Raw genomic sequence first — 27790 nt, 5'->3', positions numbered from 1 at the left:
CGTCATATCGGGAACGATTTTCAGTTAGTTGTATAGAAAGTGTGTAGCACACTCATCATTTTGATGATTTCTCGACATCAACGACGACATGCCGAATCGTTGCTTTGTCGTCAATTGCTCCTAGGGGTCGGGCGATGGTGTCACCATGCACAGATTTCCACAGGACCCCGCAGTTAGGTGCTAAATGGGTTATGTTTGTGAGTGCGGCTTGCGCGTTGGGAAGCCTGAAACGATATCTTACTTGTGTTCAGATCGCTTCATGGAAGTTAAAGAATCAAAACAACTTACTAGTTGCAGTAAAATATGTATATGATTGATGACCATAAAGATTTCCCATGACACAACTTGTAACATAACGATTTCTTCCTCGAAGCGAGGTTGTGGTCGTAACAATAATATTGTAAGTAGTATTATATTGACACCCACCGCTGCCATGAGAGAAATTGTTATGTTATAAGCTATGTCATGCAAAAATCGTATTGGCCATCAATCAAATACATATTTTACTACCAGTAGAAAGTAGTTTTGATTTTGTAACTCGGTGAAAACAAACCTAAATAGCATTTATCCTCAGACTTGCGGATGTTCGCGACAGGGCTGCCATTTTTGAAAATCGTAAAGTGACGGGCTAAAATCTGTTAGAATTAATGAGATTATGGTTTGTTTTCATCAAGTTAGAAAATCAAAACTACATTCTACTCGTAGTTAAATATGTATTGGAATCATAACCAAAAGGATTTTGCATGACACAACTTATAACATAACGATTTCTTCCACGGAAGCGAGGTGGGGGTCAAAGTCACAATACTGTGCGATAAATTTCTTGCTACATTCACATGGTTAATGTCCACTCACCAATATGTAGATACTAGTCAATGTGCGTCTTTATATTTGGTCTTATAATCCTAATTAGTTTATTATCATACTTGTATGCATTTTGAAACTAAGTAAAAAGCAGACGATCTGCTGATACTTATAGTGAATTTATAACAGAACTGTAATATCTAGACATTTTATAATTTGCCAATGTGAATCATAATTCGCACACACACCCTAGTGTATATTTGTCTGTCTCATTACACTTCTGTTGAATGCTACGACAAATGAATAAAAACAAAATGCAAATATTAAAATTAAAACAGATTAAAGTTATAGGAACACAGTCAGGCTATTACCTTGTTCGAGAAATGTATCCATCAATATCCACAAAAACGAGTGATATGCCATTCATCTGCAGCTGTTCCAACTGTTAACAGTTTAATATACGAAAAAGTGATAAATCTTTTCAGGTATTTCACATTGGTGTATAGTCTCATTGGTCACCCAAAATAGCACACCTGGCAACTAATTGCATAATGTCCGCCTTTCTTTAAAAACAGTAATTTAGTTAGCCAATAATGGGCAATCAATCAATGTATTGCCGGTTAATCCTTTGAAAGAAGGACGTTGTTTTTTCGCAAACACAGACACGACAGAGTGTATTCAGTATAGATTAGTAAATCTACATACACAAACACTACCTCTTGACAAATACGCTGTGTAAGATAAAAGTAATTAATCAAATCGGTTAATCCTTTGATCCTTTGATCGATGTTTATAATGTTGAGTATTTACTCCAGACACAAGAAATGTCAAATGGGAACCTTTGTCGGGTAATCTAAGTGTGTTACCACTAATTATACCTGTTATAAATTAAATAACTGACCATCAAGTGAATGATGACAAATAACGTGTAGGTTTATACCACCTAACACGGGTTACAGAATCGTCTATGAAAACAAGTTGTAACTCTGAAACTAGGCAAAGCAGGAGACAAAGTCGAATGACAGTAGATCGTGAGAACATATAGCTTTCATTTTTCACAACAGTTGTCACGATTTCAGGTTTATACAAACCTGTAAACAAGATAATTTACCCCCTGAAATGTAGATGAATTCTGCATCGGCTCTCATATCTATTCCTCATATGACATAACAGAGACGCACCGCTCTGATTGGTTGAAATTTCGTTAGCGGGTGAGAATTGTGCACTGTTGTCAAAAAGGTCGATTTAAGTTAATTAAAGATCGAAATGAGTAGTTTTAATGATGGGGTTTCATTTATAACGATGCCAATTAGTGATTTATGTATTTGTACCCCTAGAGTATATGTGATCTTTAAGCTAAGTATTCATGCATTGTGAAAAGTCTCCCAAATACCTCTTTTGCTCAAAGACACTTGGAAATAATGTGAAAATTTTATTTCCCCACTGTCAATCTATCTCTAATTGTGTAGATTGATGCTCATGCTGTTGATCACTGGATTGTCTGGTCCAGACTCAGTTATTTACAGACCGCTGCCATATCGCTGGAATATTGCTGAATGTGACATAAAACTACCTTACTAAGCTTACTCACTCTTTCACTCTGTCTCCCTCTCTCTCACTCCCACTGTCTAGGGGCGGTGGGGTAGCCTAGTGGTTGAAGCATTTGCTCGTCACGCCAAAGACCCAGGTTCGATTCCCCACATGGGTACATTATGTGAAGCCCATTTCTGGTGTCCCCCACCATGATATTGGTGGAATATTGCTAAAAGCGGCGTAAAACCATACTCAGTCACTCACTCTCACTTTCATTCTCCATTGGCCTAGCATTTTCTACTGGACATTTTCTTTTGGAACATTCCAATAAGCTGGTCTGTTATATTGACATCCTTTATTTGCAGCTGTTTTAAGACACAATGGCTGAAAAGCCGCCTCCTGAGCCAAATAAGTCTGTGGACCTGAGGGTAGCCAAGACCACCACTACCACCACCCCCACAGATACGACACCGAGACCGATGGCCTTATTATGACCGCGATGGCTAGCAACATTCAGCAAGGGATGCCACCCATAGCAGTTCAGCAGTTCAATCCATACAGTGAGTCAGGTTTCATTAATTTCACCACCCATGTATGGCAGATGGCACGGTTGCTTCACATCAGGACCTAATGATTGTGGGTTGGAATCCTGCTTTTGTCTTTGGTCTTTGGTTAGTCAGTGCTATACCTTAGTCTATGGTTCCTCGGGGGCAGTGTGGTAGCCCAGTGGTTAAAGCATTCGCTCATCACTACGAAGACCTGGGTTCGATTCCCTACATGGGTACAATGTGTGAAGCCCATTTCTGGTGTCCCCCGCCGTGATATTGCTGGAATATTGCTAAAAGCGGCAGAAAAGAAAATTCACTCACTCATTCTATGGTTCCTTCAAAATGGTATATGTCCATGACTTCTGTCTGCTTGAAACGATTACTTGTTGGTTGTTGTTTTTTTCCTTTAATGCCGCACTCACCAGCGAGCCTGACCATCCAATCCTGTTAGTCACCTCTTACGACAAGTAAGAATTGATCTTCAGCAACCCCTGCATATCGTAAGTGGCGACTAACTGGATCGGATGGTCAGGCTTGCTGACTTTGTGGACACATGTCATTGTATGACAACTGCATAGATCGATGCTCATAATGCTGATGACTGGATTGTCTGGTCGAGACTCGATTATTTACTGACTGCCGCCATATAGCTGGAATGTGGCGTTAAACAACAAACTAACCAAACAACTGTGCTGAGAAACTCTCAAAGCGTTTTTCACCAATCAGAGGATGCCAAATCGCTACTTGGTTTGCACTCATGCTTTTGGTTTGCGTTGGTAATGAGATACCTCTTTGGGTTTACCTCCTTCTCCAATATTCCAACAACTCCATATGTGCGACATCAGAAATAAACTTCAAATAGTGAATTTTTGTAAGGAAACAAACCTGAGACTGGCATCTGTTTTTAGGATAGATTTTCGTAAAGACATTGACCTTGAATATTTTACCTGTTCCAGTTCATCAATTTCGACAACAGCACTTTCACCATGGCAGTGCCAACATCTTCAACATCACGAACAGCCACAACGTCCAGATTGGTCGCACCAACATCATGAACTTCGGCCGGCAGCATATGCCAGGTTGCGACGATAATTTCCAGCAGTGAAGATGAAGAAGTGGACGCACTTGAAGATGAACGGATTATGGAATTGAGAAGTATGTAGGTTACAATGAAACTGAAATGTTCTGTGTTTCATATAAAATACACATGCATTAGACTGAATGATCCCTTATATACATAGAGATCAGTTGTCAGATCATAGTATCAGTGTGATTATAGCGTCTACAGAATGGGATGAAATGATAAGTTCTCAGATGATATAACATTGATACTGTCCTCTACATATAATATTGTCATCAACTACAAAATGAGAGATATTATTTCTAAGCTGATGGTATAAATGTGATATTTTCTTGCTCTACAGGATGGGTGAGACTGATCAGTAACATGATGCAGGGTTTTACGGGACACATGATTCTTGCGTATTGGATGCAAAAATCTGATGAATTACCCCCAAACAAAAATCCTGTGCGTCCTTGTGGACGCAATATAATTTTATTTTTTCTGGGAAAGAACTTTCTGAGTTTGTAATAATATCCCATATCAAAGTATAAACATTCTGTTTATAATAATCATTCTAATGACATTGAAAGTAACACTTGTTATAACATAATCATTATTAAATGTGCAATTTTATGCAAATTGATGCACTCCCAATTTTGGAAATGAACTTCCCCACAAATATGCCCTGAGTCCCCTGGACTGCCAGTTTTGAAGAGCTATGTAAAACCCTGATGATGATAGAAATGTGATATTTCTTGCTCTACAGGGTGTGAAAGATCAGTACTAAGATGATGGTATAATATGTGATATTTTCCTGCTCCACTAGGTGTGGGAGAACAGTACTAAGATGATGCTATATAAGTGATATTGTCCTACTCCACATGGTGTGGGAGAACAGTACTAAGATGATGGTATATACGTGATATTGTCCTACTCCACATGGTGTGAGACACCAGTACTAAGATGATGGTATATATGTGATATTGTCCTGCTTCACAGGGTGTGAGACACCAGTACTAAGATGATGCTATATAAGTGATATTGTCCTGCTTCACAGGGTGTGAGAGACCAGTACTAAGATGATGCTATATAAGTGATATTGTCCTACAGGGTCCAGTACTAAGATGGTGTGTCCCGCTTCACAGGGTAGAGACCAGTACTAAGATGATGGTATATAAGTGATATTGTCCTACTCCACAGGGTGTGAGACACCAGTACTAAGATGATGGTATATACGTGATATTGTCCTGCTTCACAGGGTGTGAGACACCAGTACTAAGATGATGCTATATAAGTGATATTGTCCTGCTTCACAGGGTATGAGAGACCAGTACTAAGATGATGCTATATACGTGATATTGTCCTGCTTCACAGGGTATGAGAGAACAGTACTAAGATGATGCTATATACGTGATATTGTCCTGCTCCACATGGTGTGGGAGAACAGTACTAAGAAGATGGTATATAAGTGATATTGTCCTGCTTTACTGGGTGTGAGAGATCAGTACTAAGATGATGGTATATATGTGATATTGTCCTGCTCCACAGGGTGTGAGACACCAGTACTAGGATGATGGTATATATGTGATATTGTCCTGCTCCACAGGGTGTGAGACACCAGTACTAAGATGATGGCATATATGTGATATTGTCCTGCTCCACAGGGTGTGAGAGACCAGTACTAAGATGATGGTATATACACCAGTACTAAGATGATGGGTATGTGATATTGTCCTGCTCCACAGGGTGTGAGACACCAGTACTAAGATGATGGTATATATGTGATATTGTCCTGCTCCACAGGGTGTGAGACACCAGTACTAAGATGATGGTATATATGTGATATTGTCCTGCTCCACAGGGTATGAGAGATCAGAACTAAGATGATGGTATATATGTGATATTGTCCTGCTTCACAGGGTGTGAGAGATCAGTACTAAGATGATGGTATATATGTGATATTGTCCTGCTCCACAGGGTGTGAGAGATCAGAACTAAGATGATGGCATATATGTGATATTGTCCTGCTTCACAGGGTGTGAGAGATCAGAACTAAGATGATGGCATATATGTGATATTGTCCTGCTCCACAGGGTATGAGAGACCAGTACTAAGATGATGGCATATATGTGATATTGTCCTGCTCCATGAGAGACCAGTACTAAGATGATGATATATGTGATATTGTCCTGCTTCACAGGGTATGAGAGTACTAAGATGATGGTATATATACACAGCGGGTATGATATTGTCCTGCTCCACAGGGTGTGAGAGATCAGTACTAAGATGATGGTATATATGTGATATTGTCCTGCTCCACAGGGTGTGAGAGATCAGTACTAAGATGATGGTATATATGTGATATTGTCCTGCTCCACAGGGTGTGAGAGATCAGTACTAAGATGATGGTATATATGTGATATTGTCCTGCTCCACAGGGTGAGACACCAGTACTAAGATGATGGTATATATGTGATATTGTCCTGCTCCACAGGGTGTGAGAGACCAGTACTAAGATGATGGTATATATGTGATATTGTCCTGCTCCACAGGGTGTGAGACACCAGTACTAAGATGATGGTATATATGATGATGGTATATATGATGGTATATATGTCCTGCTCCACAGGGTGTGAGAGACCAGTACTAAGATGATGGTATATATGTGATATTGTCCCTGCTCCACAGGGTGTGAAAGATCAGTACTGTAGATGATGGTATATTATGTGATATTGTCCTGCTCCACAGGGTATGAGAGACCAGTACTAAGATGATGGTATCAAGCAACATATATTACCTTCTCAGTAGAGCCGTCAAATTTTAAGGACCCAAAACAGCAATTATTTACCTGTAAGAAAGTTGTTTTGCTGGGCATCCATGGGTTACAGCCAAGATTAAACTGTTTATCCAGGGGTCAGAAAATCAACATGCACATGTTTCACGGCAATCAAGTTCAAACAAGCAACAGAAGACGGGACAAATTGTCAGTAGATCAGGCGCAAAATTTGCAATTAAACAACACTAGACAACATTATTTACCTTTTTAAGTTCAAAGTTGTTTTTGCTGGGCATTGTATTGTTTGCAGGGATTAAGATTACCGTGTGTATCTGAGCCAGAAATAGCAATCAGCTGTGCACATGTTTCCCGGCAATCAAGTTCAAACATGCACAATAATATAACGGGACAAATTCTGATGCAGTCATCAGTAAAATTTAATACAGAATACTATTATTTAACCCAAAGAAATATATCCTAGCATTGTGTAATTTTAATTACAGTTTTTATCTAAAAATTAATTATCAACACTAAGATTATAAGGACCCTCATGAATTTGAGCCGAAATAGCACATGGAATGCAGTAAAATACAAGCCATTTAAATTCACATTTTACCGATGTTACACAAGTCAATGGAAAACGGGAATCAGTTAATTGATTGATGTGATATTGTCCTGCTCACAGGTAAAAGACACCAGTACTAAGATGATGGCTATTTGATATTGTCCTGATCCACAGGGTGTGAGAGACCAGTACTAAGATGGTGGTATATATGTGATATTGCCCTGCTCCACAGGGTGTGAGAGACCAGTACTAAGATGATGGTATATATGTGATATTGCCCTGCTCCACAGGGTGTGAGAGACCTGGATCCGGTTGTATCATTGCTTCATTAACTAATGTCAACATTTAACCCTAATGATACATTAAATCCTTAATGCATCATTAGTTAATGGCAACATTAAAAACAGTTGTATCAAACACTTATTAGCGTATCATTATCTAATGATGTCCTGATTTAAATATTTTCATTAAATTAGGGGATTCCCCTAAGCGTTACTCTCGGTCGTCTGTCAAAATTGCATCTTTACAGCTAAACCTCGGAACCAAAACGAACATTTCAATTGCTGTGAAGAAACACATCTAAATAATTCTGAACGCCGAAGTGAGCTTTCCGCCATATTGAATAGGGTTTACAAAATCAAGTTTCGCTAAGGCCTGTCATATGACGCCTATTACATCACGTATATTTCATATTCAGTTGTGACAAATGCATCGCTGAATTCCTCATGCATTTTAGAATCAACTTACAAATGGTCTTTGTCACTAAAACTAAGTGTCCAGAAAAAAAACAAAAGCGTATTGGGTGTGGCTTAGACATTGTGCTCATAGCACAGCTTGCTAGAAAAAAAGTAAACAAAGCAAAATCAGATTTTTATACTGGGCAGCATTTTCTCAAGTTTTGGACATAAGTTTCTCTATTAAGTAGCATGCATTAGCTCAATAATTTTAGAATATACCACGGAAGAGTATAAGTAGCAAGAACTAGAAAATTAAAACAGATACAATACAAAAATTTGATATATTCATGTGCAGCGATACGCCATGCCAGACGCAAAATCATGGAGCACGACATAGGCAATTATCGGCATTTCTGACTTTTTCAATGAAAACAATAAAAATAAATAACCATACGCAGATAGTCAGAATGTTTCCGATTACTTACATCATACATTTATTGGCAAAGGTTCCCTCACAAAATCGTGGGCACATATATCCACAAAGCCGCCATTTTATGAGAAATCGGTCATCGGTAGTGATGTCATACGTCAACATTGTTGGCAATTTCTTTGAGGTGAAGGTCGGTTGAATAAGAATAAACACACTGTCCTGCGGATTACACTTTCACATGTTTCCGTTCACATATGGTTTCATGAAACTAATTTCACTATCAACATTTAGTATTTTAAACCTAATTAAAACTGACATAATAAATAAAAATGATTTATTTATTTCATGAAATGTATATATGCACACGTTTTTAAAGGATATGTCTTGTGCATTGAATTTGTTTATGCTGTGGTATAGACAAAACAATGGCGTATAATCATTGGCCAGGTGCGCGTTTGTCACAAATACTTTGAGTATTATTTTTTTTCGATAATTCCGTGAACAAAACATCACGAACATGTAGTGTCCTTATTCACAGAAATTCTCTCCAAGTGATCTGAGTTACAATGACTTAGTATTAAGCATAGCGGAGTGATGCCCCCTTATCTTTATAAGCGTATGACCTTTTTGTAGCCATTTGACGTCATAGGGGAAATTCCATTTTCAACACATATTGCGAGTCATTTTTAAGATTGAGTGTATAACGTTTAACATAGGCACACAAACTAATTTATAACATACCTATGTTGTTCAGGTATCAGGCAGAATTTTGTTCGCTCATACTTTCCTTAAAGGTCACATAAACCCTAGGGGGTACAAATACATAAATCACTAACTGGCATCGTTATAAATGAAACCCCGTCATTAAAACTACTCATTTCGACCTTTAATTGACTTAAATCGACCTTTTTGACAACAGTGCACAATTCTCACCCGCGAACGAAATTTCAACTAATCAGAGCGGCGCGCCTCTGTGACGTCATATGAGGAATAGCTTTGAGAGCCGATGCAGAATTCATCTACATTTTACGGGGTAAATTATCTTGTTTACAGGTTTGTATAAACCTGAAATCGTGACAATTGTTGTGGAAAATGAAAGCTATATGTTCTCACAATCTACTGTCATTTAAATTTGTCTCCTGCTTTGCCTAGTTTCCGAGTTACAACTTGTTTTCATAGACGATTCTGTCAAAATCAATTGGTGTCGTTAGGCCCTATTTGTATAATGACTGATCCAAATTGATCCCATTTCTGTGTTGTTTTACCTCGATATTTAATCATGTCATGTAAATATCTGTTTGTATTCTCAAAACAGTGTCGGCCCATAAGTTTTCACATGCAATACAGCAATTAATACTCCTTGTTGTAACCCGTGTTAGGTGGTATAAACCTACACATGTTATTTGTCATCATTCACTTGATGGTCAGTTAATGAATTTATAACAGGTATAATTAGTGGTAACACACTTAGATTACCGACAAAGGTTCCCATTTGGCATTTCTTGTATCTGGAGTAAATATTCAACATTATAAACATCGATCAAAGGATTAACCGATAACACGCTGATTGATTAATTACTTATATCTTACACAGCGGAATTGTCAAAAGGTAGTGTTTATGTATGTAGATTTACTAATCTACACTGAATACACTCTGTCGTGTGTCGGTGTCTGCGTAAAAACAACGTCCTTCTTTCAAAGGATTAACCGGCAATACATTGATTGATTGCCCATTATTGACTAACTAAATTACTGTTTTTAAAGAAAGGCGGACATTATGCAATTAGTTCCAGGTGTGCTATCTTGGGTGACCAATGAGACTATACACCAATACCTGAAAAGATTTATCACTTTTATTATATTAAACTGTTAAAAGACATCATTTGGAACAGTTTTGTGGATATTGATGGATACATTCCTCGAACAAGGTAATGGCCTGATATTGTTCCTATAACTTTAATCTGTTTTAATTTTAATATTTGCATTTTGTTTTTATTCATTTGTCGTAGCATTCAACAGAATCATTGTTTTCGCCGTGAAGTGTAATGAGAGACAGACAACATGCACTAGGGTGTGTGTGCGAATTATGATTCACATTGGCAAACTATAAAATGTCTAGATATTACAGTTCTGTTATAAATTCACTATAAGTATCAGCAGATCGTCTGCTTTTTATTTAGTTTCAAAATGCATACAAGTGTGATAATAAACTAATTAGGATTATAAGACCAAATATAAAGGCGCACATTGACTAGTATCTACATACTGGTGAGTGGACATTAACCATGGGAATGTAGCAAGAAATTTATCGCGCAGTATTGTGACTTGACCCCCACCTGCGGCTTCCGTGGAAGAAATCGTTATGTTATAAGTTGTGTCATGCAAAATCCTTTTGGTTATGATTCCAATACATATTTAACAAGCAGTAGAAAGTAGTCTTGATTTTCTAACTTGATGAAAACAAACTATAATCTCATTAATTCTAACAGATTTTTATTTTGAAAATGGCAGCGCCCTGTCGGAACATCCGCCAGTCTGAGGATAAATGCTATTTAGGTTTGTTTTCACCGAGTTACAAAATCAAAACTACTTTCTACTTGTAGTAAAATATGTATTTTATTGATAGCCAATAGGATTTTGCATGACATAAGCATATATCATAACAATTTCTCTCATGGCAGCGAGGTGGGTGTCAATATAATACTACTTACAATATTATTGTTACTTGACGACCACAACCCACTTCGAGGAAGAAATCGTTATGTTACAAGTTGTGTCATAGAAAATCTTTATGGTCATCAATCATATGCATATTTTACTACAACTAGTAAGTAGTTTTGATTCTTTAACTTCCGTGAAGGATCTGAACACAAGTAAGATATCGTTTCAGGCTTCCACAACGCTCGCCAGCACTCACAAACATAACCCATTTAGCACCTAACTTTCGCGGGGTCCTGTGGAAATCTGTGCATGGGGACACCATCGCCCGACCCTAGAGAGCAATTGACGACAAAGCAACGATTAGTCATGTAAAATTAAGTTCATGTCGAAAATCATCAAAATGATGGCGTGCTACACATTTTCTATACAACTAACTGAAAATGGTTCCTCATATGACGTCACTGCAGTGCTCTGGCGACAGAGTTCGTAACCTGTCTGTGGTTTCGTTGGCGGGCGAGAGTGAAGCGAAGGCTGACTTTTTGGCCACTTTTAATGCTCGGTATTAATTAACCACAAGTTTTTATAGAATAAATTTGGTGTTCCGCATAAGACTAACCACAAATCTTTCATATGTAATGGTTAAAAGAGTAACAAAAAACAAAGTTTAGTGGTTCTTTAAAGATTCCAAATTGAAAATATAGTAGCACAGTACTTTTATTGGTGCCTGATAAAAAGCAGATAAATTTACTGTTTTTAACGCACAACAAACTTAGGGGTAACATTTAGCAGTGTCTAGCTTTCAAACTGAGTTTATGCCATGAGATAGGACATTTAATACTCTACATTTCTGTGTAATTTTATAGCTGTAGGTAGATCCAGTGCTGCCCAAACGAAATTCTGGCGCAGTGTTCACTTTTCCAGGAAGTTTAATGACGCTCTAATGATACCCCAGGACCTTCATTAAGTTAATGACGCGCTAATGACAACACGACGTCATTAAAACCTAAGTACAACAGAATTTAATGATACATTAGTTAATGAACGTTTAATGGCATGTTAATGGTTCATTAAAGTTTGATACAACTGGTTCCAGTACTAAGATGATGGTATATATGTGATATTGTCCTGCTCCACAGGGTGTGAGACACCAGTACTAAGATGATGGTATATATGTGATATTGTCCTGCTCCACAGGGTATGAGACACCAGTACTAAGATGATGGCATATATGTGATATTGTCCTGCTCAACAGGGTGTGAGACATCAGTACTAAGATGATGGTATATATGTGATATTGTCCTGTTCCACAGGGTATGAGAGATCAGTACTAAGATGATGGTATTTATGTGATATTGTCCTGCTCCACAGGGTGTGAGACATCAGTACTAAGATGATGGTATATATGTGATATTGTCCTGTTCCACAGGGTATGAGAGATCAGTACTAAGATGATGGTATATATGTGATATTGTCCTGCTCCACAGGGTATGAGAGATCAGTACTAAGATGATGGTATATATGTGATATTGTCCTGCTCCACAGGGTGTGAGACACCAGTACTAAGATGATGGTATATATGTGATATTGTCCTGCTCCACAGGGTATGAGACATCAGTACTAAGATGATGGTATATATGTGATATTGTCCTACTCCACAGGGTGTGGGAGAACAGTACTAAGATGGTGGTATATATGTGATGTTGTCCTACTCCACTAGGTGACTAAGATGATGGTATATATGTGATATTGTCCTGCTCCACAGGGTATGAGAGATCAGTACTAAGATGATGGTATATGTGTGATATTGTCCTGCTCCACAGGGTATGAGAGATCAGTACTAAGATGATGGTATATATGTGATATTGTCCTGCTCCACAGGGTATGAGAGATCAGTACTAAGATGATGGTATATATGTGATATTGTCCTGCTCCACAGGGTATGAGAGATCAGTACTAAGATGATGGTATATATGTGATATTGTCCTGCTTCACAGGGTATGAGAGATCAGTACTAAGATGATGGTATATATGTGATATTGTCTTGCTCCACAGGGTATGAGAGTTCAGTACTAAGATGATGGTATATATGTGATATTGTCCTGCTCCACAGGGTGTGAGAGAACAGTACTATGATGGTGGTATATATGTGATGTTGCCCTACTTCACAGGGCATGAGAGATCAGTACTAAGATGATGGTATATATGATATTGTCCTGCTTCACAGGGTGTGAGAGAACAGTACTAAGATGGTGGTATATATGTGATGTTGTCCTACTCCACAGGGTATGAGAGAGCAGTACTAAGATGATGGTATATATGTGATATTGTCCTGCTCCACAGGGTATGGGAGAACAGTACTAAGATGATGGTATAAATGTATTATTGTCCTGTTCCACAGGGTATGAGAGACCAGTACTAAGTCGATGGTATATATGTGATATTGTCCTGCTCCACAGGGTATGAGACACCAGTACTAAGATGATGGTATATATGTGATATTGTCCTGCTCCACAGGGTATGAGACACCAGTACCACGATGATGGTATATATGTGATGTTGTCCTACTCCACTAGGTGACTAAGATGATGGTATATATGTGATATTGTCCTGCTCCACAGGGTATGAGACACCAGTACTAAGATGATGGTATATGTGTGATATTGTCCTGCTCCACAGTGTGTGAGAGAACAGTACTAAGATGGTGGTATATATGTGATGTTGTCCTATTCCACAGGGCTTGAGAGATCAGTACTAAGATGATGGTATATATGTGATATTGTCCTGCTCCACAGGGTATGAGAGATCAGTACTAAGATGATGGTATATGTGTGATTGTCCTGCTCCACAGGGTGTGAGAGAACAGTACTAAGATGGTGGTATATATGTGATGTTGTCCTACTCCACTAGGTAACTAAGATGATGGTATATATGTGATATTGTCCTGCTCCACAGGGTATGAGACACCAGTACTAAGATGATGGTATATATGTGATATTGTCCTGCTCCACAGGGTATGAGACACCAGTACTAAGATGATGGTATGTATGTGATGTTGTCCTGCTCCACAGGGTGTGAGAGAACAGTACTATGATGGTGGTATATATGTGATGTTGCCCTACTTCACAGGGCATGAGAGATCAGTACTAAGATGATGGTATATACGTGATATTGTCCTGCTTCACAGGGTGTGAGAGAACAGTACTAAGATGGTGGTATATATGTGATGTTGTCCTACTCCACAGGGTATGAGAGAGCAGTACTAAGATGATGGTATATATGTGATATTGTCCTGCTCCACAGGGTATGGGAGAAAAGTACTAAGATGATGGTATAAATGTATTATTGTCCTGTTCCACAGGGTATGAGAGACCAGTACTAAGTGGATGGTATATATGTGATATTGTCCTGCTCCACAGGGTATGAGACACCAGTACTAAGATGATGGTATATATGTGATATTGTCCTGCTCCACAGGGTATGAGACACCAGTACTAAGATGATGGTATATATGTGATGTTGTCCTACTCCACAGGGTATGAGAGATCAGTACTAAGATGATGGTATATGTGTGATATTGTCCTGCTCCACAGGGTGTGAAAGAACAGTACTAAGATGGTGGTATATTTGTGATGTTGTCCTACTCCACAGGGCATGAGAGATCAGTACTAAGATGATGGTATATATTTGATATTGTCCTGCTCCACAGGGTATGAGACACCAGTACTAAGATGATGGTATATATGTGATGTTGTCCTACTCCACTAGGTGACTAAGATGATGGTATATATGTGATATTGTCCTGCTCCACAGGGCATGAGAGATCAGTACTAAGATGATGGTATATATGTGATATTGTCCTGCTTCACAGGGTGTGAGAGAACAGTACTAAGATGGTGGTATATATGTGATATTGTCCTGCTCCACAGGGTATGAGACACCAGTACTAAGATGATGGTATATATGTGATGTTGTCCTACTCCACTAGGTGACTAAGATGATGGTATATATGTGATATTGTCCTGCTCCACAGGGCATGAGAGATCAGTACTAAGATGATGGTATATATGTGATATTGTCCTGCTTCACAGGGTGTGAGAGAACAGTACTAAGATGGTGGTATATATGTGATATTGTCCTGTGCCACAGGGTATGGGAGAACAGTACTAAGATGATGGTATAAATGTATTATTGTCCTGTTCCACAGGGTATGAGACACCAGTACTAAGATGATGGTATATATGTGATATTGTCCTGCTCCACAGGGTATGAGACACCAGTACTAAGATGGTGGTATATGTGTGATATTGTCCTGCTCCACAGGGTGTGAGAGAACAGTACTAAGATGGTGGTATATATGTGATGTTGTCCTACTCCACAGGGCATGAGAGATCAGAACTAAGATGATGGTATATATGTGATATTGTCCTGCTCCACAGGGTGTGAGAGAACAGTACTAAGATGATGGTATATATTTGATAATGTCCTGCTCCACAGGGTATGAGACACCAGTACTAAGATGATGGTATATATATGTGATGTTGTCCTACTCCACAGGGTATGAGAGAGCAGTACTAAGATGATGGTATATATGTGATATTGTCCTGCTCCACAGGGTATGGGAGAACAGTACTAAGATGATGGTATAAATGTATTATTGTCCTGTTGCACAGGGTATGAGAAGACCAGTACTAAGTTAGATGGTATATATGTGATATTGTCCTGCTCCACAGGGTTATGAGACACCAGTACTAAGATGATGGTATATATGTGATATTGTTCTGCTCCACAGGGTATGAGACACCAGTACTAAGATGATGGTATATATGTGATGTTGTCCTACTCCACAGGGTATGAGAGATCAGTACTAAGATGATGGTATATGTGTGATATTGTCCTGCTCCACAGGGTGTGAAAGAACAGTACTAAGATGGTGGTATATTTGTGATGTTGTCCTACTCCACTAGGTGACTTAGATGATGGTATATATGTGATATTGTCCTGCTCCACAGGGTATGAGAGATCAGTACTAAGATGATGGTATATGTGTGATATTGTCCTGCTCCACAGGGTGTGAGAGAACAGTACTAAGATGGTGGTATATATGTGATGTTGTCCTACTCCACAGGGCATGAGAGATCAGAACTAAGATGATGGTATATATGTGATATTGTCCTGCTCCACAGGGTGTGAGAGAACAGTACTAAGATGATGGTATATATTTGATATTGTCCTGCTCCACAGGGTATGAGACACCAGTACTAAGATGATGGTATATATGTGATGTTGTCCTACTCCACTAGGTGACTAAGATGATGGTATATATGTGATATTGTCCTGCTCCACAGGGCATGAGAGATCAGTACTAAGATGATGGTATATATGTGATATTGTCCTGCTTCACAGGGTGTGAGAGAACAGTACTAAGATGGTGGTATATATGTGATATTGTCCTGCTCCACAGGGTATGGGAGAACAGTACTAAGATGATGGTATAAATGTATTATTGTCCTGTTCCACAGGGTATGAGACACCAGTACTAAGATGATGGTATATATGTGATATTGTCCTGCTCCACAGGGTATGAGACACCAGTACTAAGATGGTGGTATATTTGTGATGTTGTCCTACTCCACTAGGTGACTTAGATGATGGTATAAATGTATTATTGTCCTGTTCCACAGGGTATGAGACACCAGTACTAAGATGATGGTATATGTGTGATATTGTCCTGCTCCACAGGGTGTGAGAGAACAGTACTAAGATGGTGGTATATATGTGATGTTGTCCTACTCCACAGGGCATGAGAGATCAGAACTAAGATGATGGTATATATGTGATATTGTCCTACTCCACAGGGCATGAGAGATCAGAACTAAGATGATGGTATATATGTGATGTTGTCCTACTCCACTAGGTGACTAAGATGATGGTATATATGTGATATTGTCCTGCTCCACAGGGCATGAGAGATCAGTACTAAGATGATGGTATATATGTGATATTGTCCTGCTTCACAGGGTGTGAGAAAACAGTACTAAGATGGTGGTATATATGTGATTTTGTCCTGCTCCACAGGGTATGGGAGAACAGTACTAAGATGATGGTATAAATGTATTATTGTCCTGTTCCACAGGGTATGAGACACCAGTACTAAGATGATGGTATATATGTGATATTGTCCTGCTCCACAGGGTATGAGACTCCAGTACTAAGATGATGGTATATATGTGATGTTGTCCTACTCCACTAGGTGACTAAGATGATGGTATATATGTGATATTGTCCTGCTCCACAGGGTATGAGACACCAGTACTAAGATGATGGTATATGTGTGATATTGTCCTGCTCCACATGGTGTGAGAGAACAGTACTAAGATGGTGGTATATATGTGATGTTGTCCTATTCCACAGGACTTGAGAGATCAGTACTAAGATGATGGTATATATGTGATATTGTCCTGCTCCACAGGGTATGAGAGATCAGTACTAAGATGATGGTATATGTGTGATATTGTCCTGCTCCACAGGGTGTGAGAGAACAGTACTAAGATGGTGGTATATATGTGATGTTGTCCTACTCCACTAGGTAACTAAGATGATGGTATATATGTGATATTGTCCTGCTCCACAGGGTATGAGACACCAGTACTAAGATGATGGTATATATGTGATATTGTCCTGCTCCACAGGGTATGAGACACCAGTACTAAGATGATGGTATGTATGTGATGTTGTCCTACTCCACTAGGTAACTAAGATGATGGTATATATGTGATATTGTACTGCTCCACAGGGTATGAGAGATCAGTACTAAGATGATGGTATATATGTGATATTGTCCTGCTCCACAGGGTGTGAGAGAACAGTACTATGATGGTGGTATATATGTGATGTTGCCCTACTTCACAGGGCATGAGAGATCAGTACTAAGATGATGGTATATATGTGATATTGTCCTGCTTCACAGGGTGTGAGAGAACAGTACTAAGATGGTGGTATATATGTGATGTTGTCCTACTCCACAGGGTATGAGAGAGCAGTACTAAGATGATGGTATATATGTGATATTGTCCTGCTCCACAGGGTATGGGAGAACAGTACTAAGATGATGGTATAAATGTATTATTGTCCTGTTCCACAGGGTATGAGAGACCAGTACTAAGTCGATGGTATATATGTGATATTGTCCTGCTCCACAGGGTATGAGACACCAGTACTAAGATGATGGTATATATGTGATATTGTCCTGCTCCACAGGGTATGAGACACCAGTACTAAGATGATGGTATATATGTGATGTTGTCCTACTCCACAGGGTATGAGAGATCAGTACTAAGATGATGGTATATGTGTGATATTGTCCTGCTCCACAGGGTGTGAAAGAACAGTACTAAGATGGTGGTATATATGTGATGTTATCCTACTCCACTAGGTGACTAAGATGATGGTATATATGTGATGTTGTCCTACTCCACAGGGCATGAGAGATCAGTACTAAGATGATGGTATATATGTGATATTGTCCTGCTCCACAGGGTATGGGAGAACAGTACTAAGATGATGGTATAAATGTATTATTGTCCTGTTCCACAGGGTATGAGAGACCAGTACTAAGTCGATGGTATAAATGTGATATTGTCCTACTCCACAGGGTGTGAGAGAGAGATCAGCAATGAGGAACTGCTAAATATTGCTCGTCACGTTGGCCTGGGATGGAGACGGCTTGGTAAGTCACAGATTATCGAGATGTAACTACACTCAGTCAAAGTCTGTTGTATCAAACACTGAACACGAGTTAAAAGCTTGGTCCAAAGTATTCCTTCTTGTGTCTTAATTTTACATTTGTGTGAAACCTCAGATAACTCAAACCAGTTACATAGATCCCTGTAGCTGTGACACAACAGTGTTTAACTGAAAATGCAATGATGTGTTCTTTTTAATACGATACCCAGGAAGAGCCGGGTTAAAACTTTCTTCAGCAGCCCATGCTTGTCATAAGAGGCGAGACCTGTGAAAGATCTTGGTTAGAATTGGTCTTCAGCAACTGATGCTTGTTGTGGGAGATCGACTAATGGGACCAGGTGATCAGGCTCATTGACTTGGTTGACACATGTCATCGTATCCCAGTTGCACCGATCGATGCTCATGATGTTGATCACTGGATTGTCTGGTCCATGTTCCGATGATCGAAAAAATTGAAAATCGATCGAAAGAAGGATTTAAAATGATTATCGATTGTAAAAACATAATTTTTCCTTATCCTGACTCATGCTTATTGCTTGTCTCCCTTTCCTTCCGAATGCTAGTGGAACACTTGAATCCCCTTTTGAAGCTCCCTTCAAAAAAGCGGACATAAAATCACTTACCAGGAGTCACCTCCCTTGCTAGGTTTTGGCGGGAAACGGCGCCACCCGTCTCCAATGCTCTTCACTCTCTCCTGATTCGCCCGAGTGGGTGGTTGTAAGAGCACCTGGTCCCCTATACGGCTTTATATCCTTTTATTATTTAGGCATTTCTTCTAAATTAGCTGTATAAGGCTTTAGTTAACATTTACCTACAATATTTTACGGAATTAATTCTCAAATTTCTCCGTTTTTGTCACGTTTTTACGTGATTATTCACATTGTTTACAATTGATGAAATCTTGTTCTGGTTGTAGGTATCGTTTGTCTGCTGTTGATCCGCATAACCTATGTCCTAATTGCAAGCCTATATGTTTATCTGACACTTGTTGTCAGTTGTGTCTTCATCTGTCTGATATTGCATTTTATAAATATTCATGTTATCTGTCTAGACGTGCCAAGGACAAGTCCAGACGAGAATTACACGACATGTCTAAGCCGGCTAAGCTTGCAGAGGACCGGCAGTTGGTGTCTGCGCAGATACACCATTCCAGTGGTCTACCGGGGTCGTCTACGGAGGAGGTTGCCGCCATAGACAACGCTGGCTCGAGGAAGAGGTCATCTACATCTGAGACACCTTCTTCACAGTCTAAGAAGACTAGGGCATCATCTTCCTAGAGGAAGAAGGCAGCTACAACGAAGACTTCGGCGAAGTCTCCACACGGGGCAAAGCAGAAGGCGAGGTCCTCTTCAGCTGAGATCGTCCCTCTGGAAGAAGTAGATGTCTACGATGAGCCGCCCATCTTCATCCCTGAGATCACATCTAAGAAGAAGACGAAGATGTCTTCTACAGTGACCACGCAGGACAACCTATCAACGGAGACGTTTGGCACGAAGGATCAACGCCCTTCGGAAGAAGCCTCATCCGTCTCAGATGCGTCGTCAGTACAACACACAACGCAGACTTTCAACCCAGGCATCTTTATGCAGCAGATGTTGGACCTGATGGAACAACGGTTTTCACGCGAGAGAGCTGCGATGAAGACGACGTCTGCGACGAACCAGAGTGAAGGTCAACTGAGCAGCACACCACGTCCGTTGGGAACCAACGTCCTGCAGAGCATACAGGAAGATTCCAGCTCGACTACAGCGTCCGCACGAATATCTGGCCGCCATACCAACGTGGAACCTGCACCAACTATGTTCGGCGGAAGGACTAGACGTTCGCCTAACCCACGTAGATCACCATCGACGTCAGATACGGACGTTCGTCACGAACCTGCACGCAAGCATGACTACAACGTCCGCAAGGTCTGGCAGTCCTACCAACGTAGAGCCTACACCAGTTACGTTCAGCGAACACTCAAGGACAAGACGTTCGCCGAACCCACGCAGATTGTCATCTACCTCAGATGCGGACATTCGTCACGAACCCGCACACAAGGGTTCGTTACCAAGGAGAAGAGAATCTACATCCGCGTGAAGGCACAGAGATTCGTCACAAGACTCCAACCCTCAACAGAGCTGTTCACCTACAACGCAGGTTCGCGCGAACGTATGGTTCGCCACGAAGCTCACCACGCAGGCCTCCATACAGATCACCACGCAGATCACCACATAGATCTTCATACAGATGGCCTTACAGATCTCCAGACACTAGGAAACATCAATCCTCAGAGCATGATACTGCTAAATCGGAAGATGACGGCATAATTATTTTTTCTTTTTTCCCACTCTGAAATCAAGTCATGGATGGCCAACGGTTTGGAATTTGCATCACCCTCTAAGGAGGCCAATGAAGCACTCTCGTACTTGATGTTGAATGATGATATAGACACACTCACGATTCCACCTATCGACCCTGTCTCACAGTTAGACACAGTAACCAGATGAACCTTCTTCGGCCTAGCCAGGTCAAGAGCTATCAACGAGACCCTCATCTAGATCATGCAGATATTCAGGCAGGTCTTCAGGCCGATCCTCAGGCAGATCTTCAGACTGATCTCCAGAAAGGATTCAGGGTCGTCAAAAAAGATATATCTACATCAGAAGAGGGTAGCGGGATTAACTGCACAAAAACTCTCCTCGACGCTGAGAACCTACACATTCATGAAGGTTAAAGATGCTTCTTAAAGGTCACATAAACCCTAGGGGGTACAAATACATAAATCACTAACTGGCATCGTTATAAATGAAACCCCGTCATTAAAACTACTCATTTCGACCTTTAATTGACTTAAATCGACCTTTTTGACAACAGTGCACAATTCTCACCCGCGAACGAAATTTCAACCAATCAGAGCGGCGCGCCTCTGTGACGTCATATGAGGAATAGCTTTGAGAGCCGATGCAGAATTCATCTACATTTTAGGGGTTAAATTATCTTGTTTTACAGGCTTGTATGAACCTGAAATCGCGATGACAACTGTTGTGGAAAATGAAAGCTATATGTTCTCACAATCTACTGTCATTTAATTTTGTCTCCTGCTTTGCCTAGTTTCCGAGTTACAACTTGTTTTCATAAACGATTCTGTCAAAATCGATTGGTGTCGTTAGGCCCTATTTGTATAATGACTGATCCAAATTGATCCCATTTCTGTGTTGTTTTACCTCGATATTTAATCATGTCATGTAAAATCTGTTTGTATTCTCAAAACAGTGTCGGCCCATAAGTTTTCACATGCAATACAGCAATTAATACTCCCTCGTTGTAACCCGTGTTAGGTGGTATAAACCTACACATGTTATTTGTCATCATTCACTTGATGGTCAGTTAATGAATTTATAACAGGTATAATTAGTGGTAACACACTTAGATTACCCGACAAAGGTTCCCATTTGGCATTTCTTGTGTCTGGAGTAAATATTCAACATTATAAACATCGATCAAAGGATTAACCGATAACACGCTGATTGATTAATTACTTTTATCTTACACAGCGGAATTGTCAAAAGGTAGTGTTTATGTATGTAGATTTACTAATTTATACTGAATACACTCTGTCGTGGTCGGTGTCTGGCGTAAAACAACGTCCTTCTTTCAAAGGATTAACCGGCAATACATTGATTGATTGCCCATTATTGGCTAACTAAATTACTGTTTTTAAAGAAAGGCGGACATTATGCAATTAGTTGCCAGGTGTGCTATCTTGGGTGACCAATTAGACTATACACCAATACCTGAAAAGATTTATCACTTTTTCAGATATTAAACTGTTAAAAGATACATCATTTGGAACAGTTTGTGGATATTGATGGATACATTCCTCGAACAAGGTAATGGCCTGATATTGTTCCTATAATTTTAATCTGTTTTAATTTTAATATTTGCATTTTGTTTTTATTCATTTGTCGTAGCATTCAACAGAATCATTGTTTTCGCCGTGAAGTGTAATGAGACAGACAACATGCACTAGGATGTGTGTGCTTAATTATGATTCACATTGGCAAACTATAAAATGTCTAGATATTACAGTTCTGTTATAAATTCACTATAAGTATCAGCAGATCGTCTGCTTTTTATTTAGTTTCAAAATGCATACAAGTATGATAATAAACTAATTAGGATTATAAGACCAAATATATAAAGACGCACACTGACTAGTATCTACATACTGGTGAGTGGACATTAACCATGGGAATGTAGCAAAGAAATTTATCAGCAGTATTGTGACTTCGACCCCACCTGCGCTTCCGTGGAAGAAATCGTTATGTTATAAGTTGTGTCATGCAAAATCCGTTTGGTTATGATTCCAATACATATTTAACTCTTCAGTAGAAAGTAGTCTTGATTTTCTAACTTGATGAAAACAAACTATAATCTCATTAATTCTAACAGATTTTTATTTTTAAAAATGGCGGCGCTCTGTCGGAACATCCGCCAGTCTGAGGATAAATGGTATTTAGGTTTGTTTTTCACGGAAAGTACAAAATCAAAACTACTTTTCTACTGGTAGTAAAATATGTATTTTATTGATGGCCAATAGGATTTTGCATGACATAAGCATATATCATAACAATTTCTCTCGTGGCAGCCAGGTGGGTGTCAATATAATACTACTTACAATATTATTGTTACTTCGACCACAACCTCACTTCGAGGAAGAAATCGTTATGTTACAAGTTGTGTCATAGAAAATCTTTATGGTCATCAATCGTATGCATATTTTACTACAACTAGTAAGTAGTTTTGATTCTTTAACTTCCCGTGAAGCGATCTGAACACAAGTAAGATATCGTTTCAGGCTTCCACAACGCTCAACCGCTCACAAACATAACCCATTTGCTTACACCTAACTGTGGGGTCCTGTGGAAATCTGTGCATGGGGACACCATCGCCGACCCTAGAACAATTGGCGACAAAGCAACGATTCGGCATGTAGTCGTTGATGTCGAGAAATCATCAAAATGATGAGCGTGCTACACATTTTCTATACAACTAACTGAAAATCGTTCCTCATATGACGTCACTGCAGTGCTCTGGCGACAGAGTTACGTAACCTGTCTGTGGTTTCGTTGTCGGGCGAGAGGGAAGCAGGCGACTTTTTGGCCACTTTTAATCGCTCGGTATTAATTAACCACAAGTTTTTAAAGAATACATTTGGTGTTCCGCATAAGACTAACCACAAATCTTTCATATGTAATGGTTAAAAGAGTAACAAAAAACAAAGTTTAGTGGTTCTTTAAGAATCCAGGAGGGACTCATGTCCATATACAGATCATTCACCTGCGTGCAGATCTTCAGGCAGTCACGTCGTCGCGGTTCAGAGCTAACAACTTGATAGATACTACCGGAGAATTTCAGCGCAGCCTTGGTAAGGCTATGAAGTTCCACAGTCAACATATCCTCGACGTCCAAGCCAGGGATTTCCCACTACTTCACACAGAACCCTTCATGAAGGCTCCAGAGATTGATGTGAACTGCAAGATCATCAACGGCTCCCGTTGTAGATCTTACACTGAAGTTGCAAGTATCAACTCTACAAACACCTTTGGGTATTCAACACAAAGGGGGTATTTTACGACGCTTCATTGAGACCGATGAATACAGTCTACAAGTAACAACGTTAAGCAAGTATGGAATTTCAGCTGATCATCTGTATAAGATGACGACTGCATTATCTTCAGGAATGAAGGAACAGTCACAGCAGCCAGGGAGTCAGTCTACCTACATCGGTATTACGCGGCGAAAGATTTCGCGCGTTTACCATTCAGCCCTCTATACACGTGGTCACTCGTGTAACTTCGGGAGGTTACGGACAAGGCCGAGTGTTGATGAAGAAATCAACGACTGCACAAGATTCTACAAGGATCTTTTTTCGGCGACACCAGTGACGTCACATTGCGGGAATCTGAAAGGAATCAAAATACTGCATTTTGATTGGTCCATGAGAGACAACGCCCTGCGCAGAAGTCTACATACCTAGTGGCTCTCAGCTTAGTTATCACTATGAAGACAGGCGTGAAACTGACGAAAGTGCCAGAGTTACTGGCCTTGCTACACTCTTTTAAACTGGAAGACAAACAAATGAAATTTAAAGCGCCGGCTTGGGATCTCAACGTGGTATTACGACATCTCACCAGTGATGTGTACGAACCACTAGAAAGAACTTCTTACGAATTTCTTACACAGAAAACGCTATTTCTGATCGCCTTGGCAACAGCGGCATGAATGTCAGAAATACATGCGCTGGACTTCGAACGGATACGTTTTGACACACGTCACAGGTGGGGTTGATTTCATAGCTAAGAATCAACTGCCAGGTCAACCGGACAGACAATTCCACATCCCAGCATTACCTACAATCCTTGGTCCACAGGATATACAAGATTTATCCTTATGTCCAGTCAGAGCGCTGAAAATATATCTACAAAAGTCTAAAACCAGGAGACGAAAATTCAAACGCCTTTTCATCCCCATATCGTCGGAGACACCCACAGAGATCTCACGTACTACGATATCAGTTTGGATGAGAGCAATCATACTACGAGCCTACAAGGCAGCAGGACTTGAGCCTCCTCGAGCCTCCAATCCATACACGGTTAGAGCACTGGCATCTACACTCGCTCTACATGGAAACTGCTCAATATCCACGATCATGGAAGGGTGTTTTTGGAAATCGGAGACAGTATTTGCTAACCACTTCCTCAGAGACATTGCTACCGAGGACGTCTCCGGTATCCACCAGTTTGGACCTCTGGTTGTAGCTCAACAACTGACGGTCCTCAAAGGCGCTGGAGGTTATCTCACCCTTTTATCGCATGTCATGCAAAGCTCGTACTCCAAGGAATAGAGCTTATAGTCCATGTACACATCTAGAACAGACTAGCATGAATATTGGACCCTGTACTTGTAAGGAATTACTGGTACACGGATAGGGTCACTACTCCACTTGATATGACCATCAAGAGTTGGAGTTATTTAAATCCACATGTACGGTTACAGAAGAGTTTTGATATATTGTGGTCCCCCCAAATTACCAAATTATTTCGACATATGGATCAACAGCAGCAGTGCCACTGAAAGTTCCCATGGGGGTATATAGGACGTAAATTCATCACTAAGGAATCCAGAGGTGGCTTGGCCCACCACCTATACCGTCGGATTCTACAAGCAATAAGCATGAGTCAGGATAAGGAAAAATATGTAATTTTCTGAATAAAATTGATATTTTATACTTATCCTGACTCATGAGGTAAGCCCTCCCAACCTCCCCTCAAGGCACTCTGGATTTCCCAGTAAATCAGTGTGTCGGGCTATAAAATATGGAGAGAGTGAAGAGCATGGGAGACGGGTGGCGCCATTTCCCGCCAAAACCTAGCAAGGGAGGTGACTCCTGGTAAGTGATTTTACGTCCGCTTTTTCGAAGGGAGCTTCAAAAGGGGATTCAAGTGTTCTAGCATTCGGAAGGAAAGGGAGACAAGCAATAAGCATGAGTCAGGATAAGTATAAAATATCAATTTTACTCAGAAAATTACATTTTTCAATTAATCGGAATTTTGTTGTTTTTGTATAACACCCAATGAACTAAACAACCATCAAATTTGCACATATTAAAATTGTAAACATGCACTTTAATTACGTAATTCCAGTGCACATTGTTGCATTGTAACCACTTTCATTGTTTAATTACAATTCCAGTGTCTTTCTTGTCTTCTCTGTCTGTCTGTCTGTCTGTCTGTCTGTTTATCTATCAAACAATCCGAGTTTGCTGTCATGACCTAGAGTCAGCCATGTAACCCTGTGTTTGTGTTCCAGTTCGGTTCATCGGCTTGCAGGACTACGATGTTGATGAGCTGTATGAGGAATACAGCTCGCGGGGGCTGGAGGAAGTCATATATCAGCTGTTGAGGCGCTGGCGGAGCGAGAATACCAACCCCACTGTAGCTGAGATGTTGTACCAAGTACAGCGCTCAGACATGTATCATCTGGCAGAGTATCTGAAGACTGATTCTGAGCTGGAAAAATAATGACCTTAGTGCCTGCAGGGAGGAATGTCTGACATCTTGTGTGGAGGAATGTCTGACGTCTTGTGTGTGGGAATGTGTGATGTCTTGTGTGAAGGAATGTCTGATGTCTTGTGTGAAGGTAAAAGTGTCTGATGTCTTGCGTGAACCGGTAAAAGTGTTCCTGTGAAGTACTGTGTACTGTTAGGATTGGTGGGGGTTAGGGGTTGATCCAAGATCAGTTTACATGGTGAAAGTGTGACCACGAACCCTGTATGACAGGGTCAGAGGATGGGTGTATCCATGTCCATGTACCCAGTTATAGGGCCTGAGGAAGGGGGGTGGGAGTGTATCCATGTGCCCTGTTACAGGGGACGGAGGAGGTGTATCCATGTGCCCTGGTGGGAGTGTATCCATGTATCCTGTTACAGGGCGGGAGGAAGGGTATCCTGTGGGAGGAGGAAGGGGTGGGAGTGTATCCATGTGCCCTGTTACAGGGCCAGAGGAAGGGGTGGGAGTGTATCCATGTATCCTGTTACAGGGACGGAGGAAGGGGTGGGAGTGTATCCATGTGCCCTGTTACAGGGCCAGAGGAAGGGGTGGGAGTGTATCCATGTATCCTGTTACAGGGACGGAGGAAGGGGTGGGAGTGTATCAATGTGCCCCATTACAAGGCCAGAGGAAGGGGTGGGAGTGTATCCATGTGCCCTGTTACAGGGCCGGAAGGAGAGGTGGGAGTGTATCCATGTATCCTGTTACAGATTTGGAGGGTGGGTTGGTTTGTATCCATTTTCAAACAAAACCAAATTTGTTTGATTACGTCGCTATTTTGCAACAATTTGGTGTATATGGTAAAGTATAATAAGTATAATTAATGATTTTTTCAGTGATTATGTATATTTACTGATTCTGTCTAACTTAAACTCGCTCTGTTCGAGGGGAATA

The 27790-nt window shown here is 40.3% G+C and overlaps 1 protein-coding gene and 1 long non-coding RNA gene across 4 annotated transcripts in view; both read left to right on the top strand.

Annotated features, from left to right (window-relative positions):
* Positions 1-27216, top strand: part of LOC124271362 (tumor necrosis factor receptor type 1-associated DEATH domain protein-like) — a 34379-nt gene extending 7163 nt beyond the window's left edge. For 2 of the 3 annotated variants that reach the window (XR_006897020.1, XR_006897019.1), the window contains exons 2-5: positions 2703-2897; positions 3842-4040; positions 18709-18783; positions 26658-26707. Coding sequence is in view for 1 of the 3 variants with exons in the window: in XM_046706461.1 (XP_046562417.1) it covers positions 4028-4040; positions 18709-18783; positions 26658-26869 (300 nt within the window). In the remaining 2 variants the exon portion in view is untranslated. Of the gene's footprint in view, positions 1-2702; positions 2898-3841; positions 4041-18708; positions 18784-26657 lie in introns of all 3 variants that reach the window. The other variant, XM_046706461.1, reaches the window with a different exon arrangement.
* Positions 4865-13415, top strand: LOC124271368. The gene is made up of 2 exons (XR_006897025.1): positions 4865-5019; positions 13352-13415. It is a non-coding gene; the product is annotated as an uncharacterized LOC124271368 (long non-coding RNA).
* Positions 27217-27790: the final 574 nt, after the last annotated feature.

The sequence above is a fragment of the Haliotis rubra genome, unplaced genomic scaffold (assembly GCF_003918875.1).
Source record: "Haliotis rubra isolate DU_JTF1 unplaced genomic scaffold, ASM391887v1 Scf16, whole genome shotgun sequence".
Classification (NCBI taxonomy): Eukaryota; Metazoa; Mollusca; class Gastropoda; order Lepetellida; family Haliotidae; genus Haliotis; species Haliotis rubra.
Note: the sequence above shows the minus strand (reverse complement) of the source record. Positions and strands in the feature narration are given on the sequence as shown.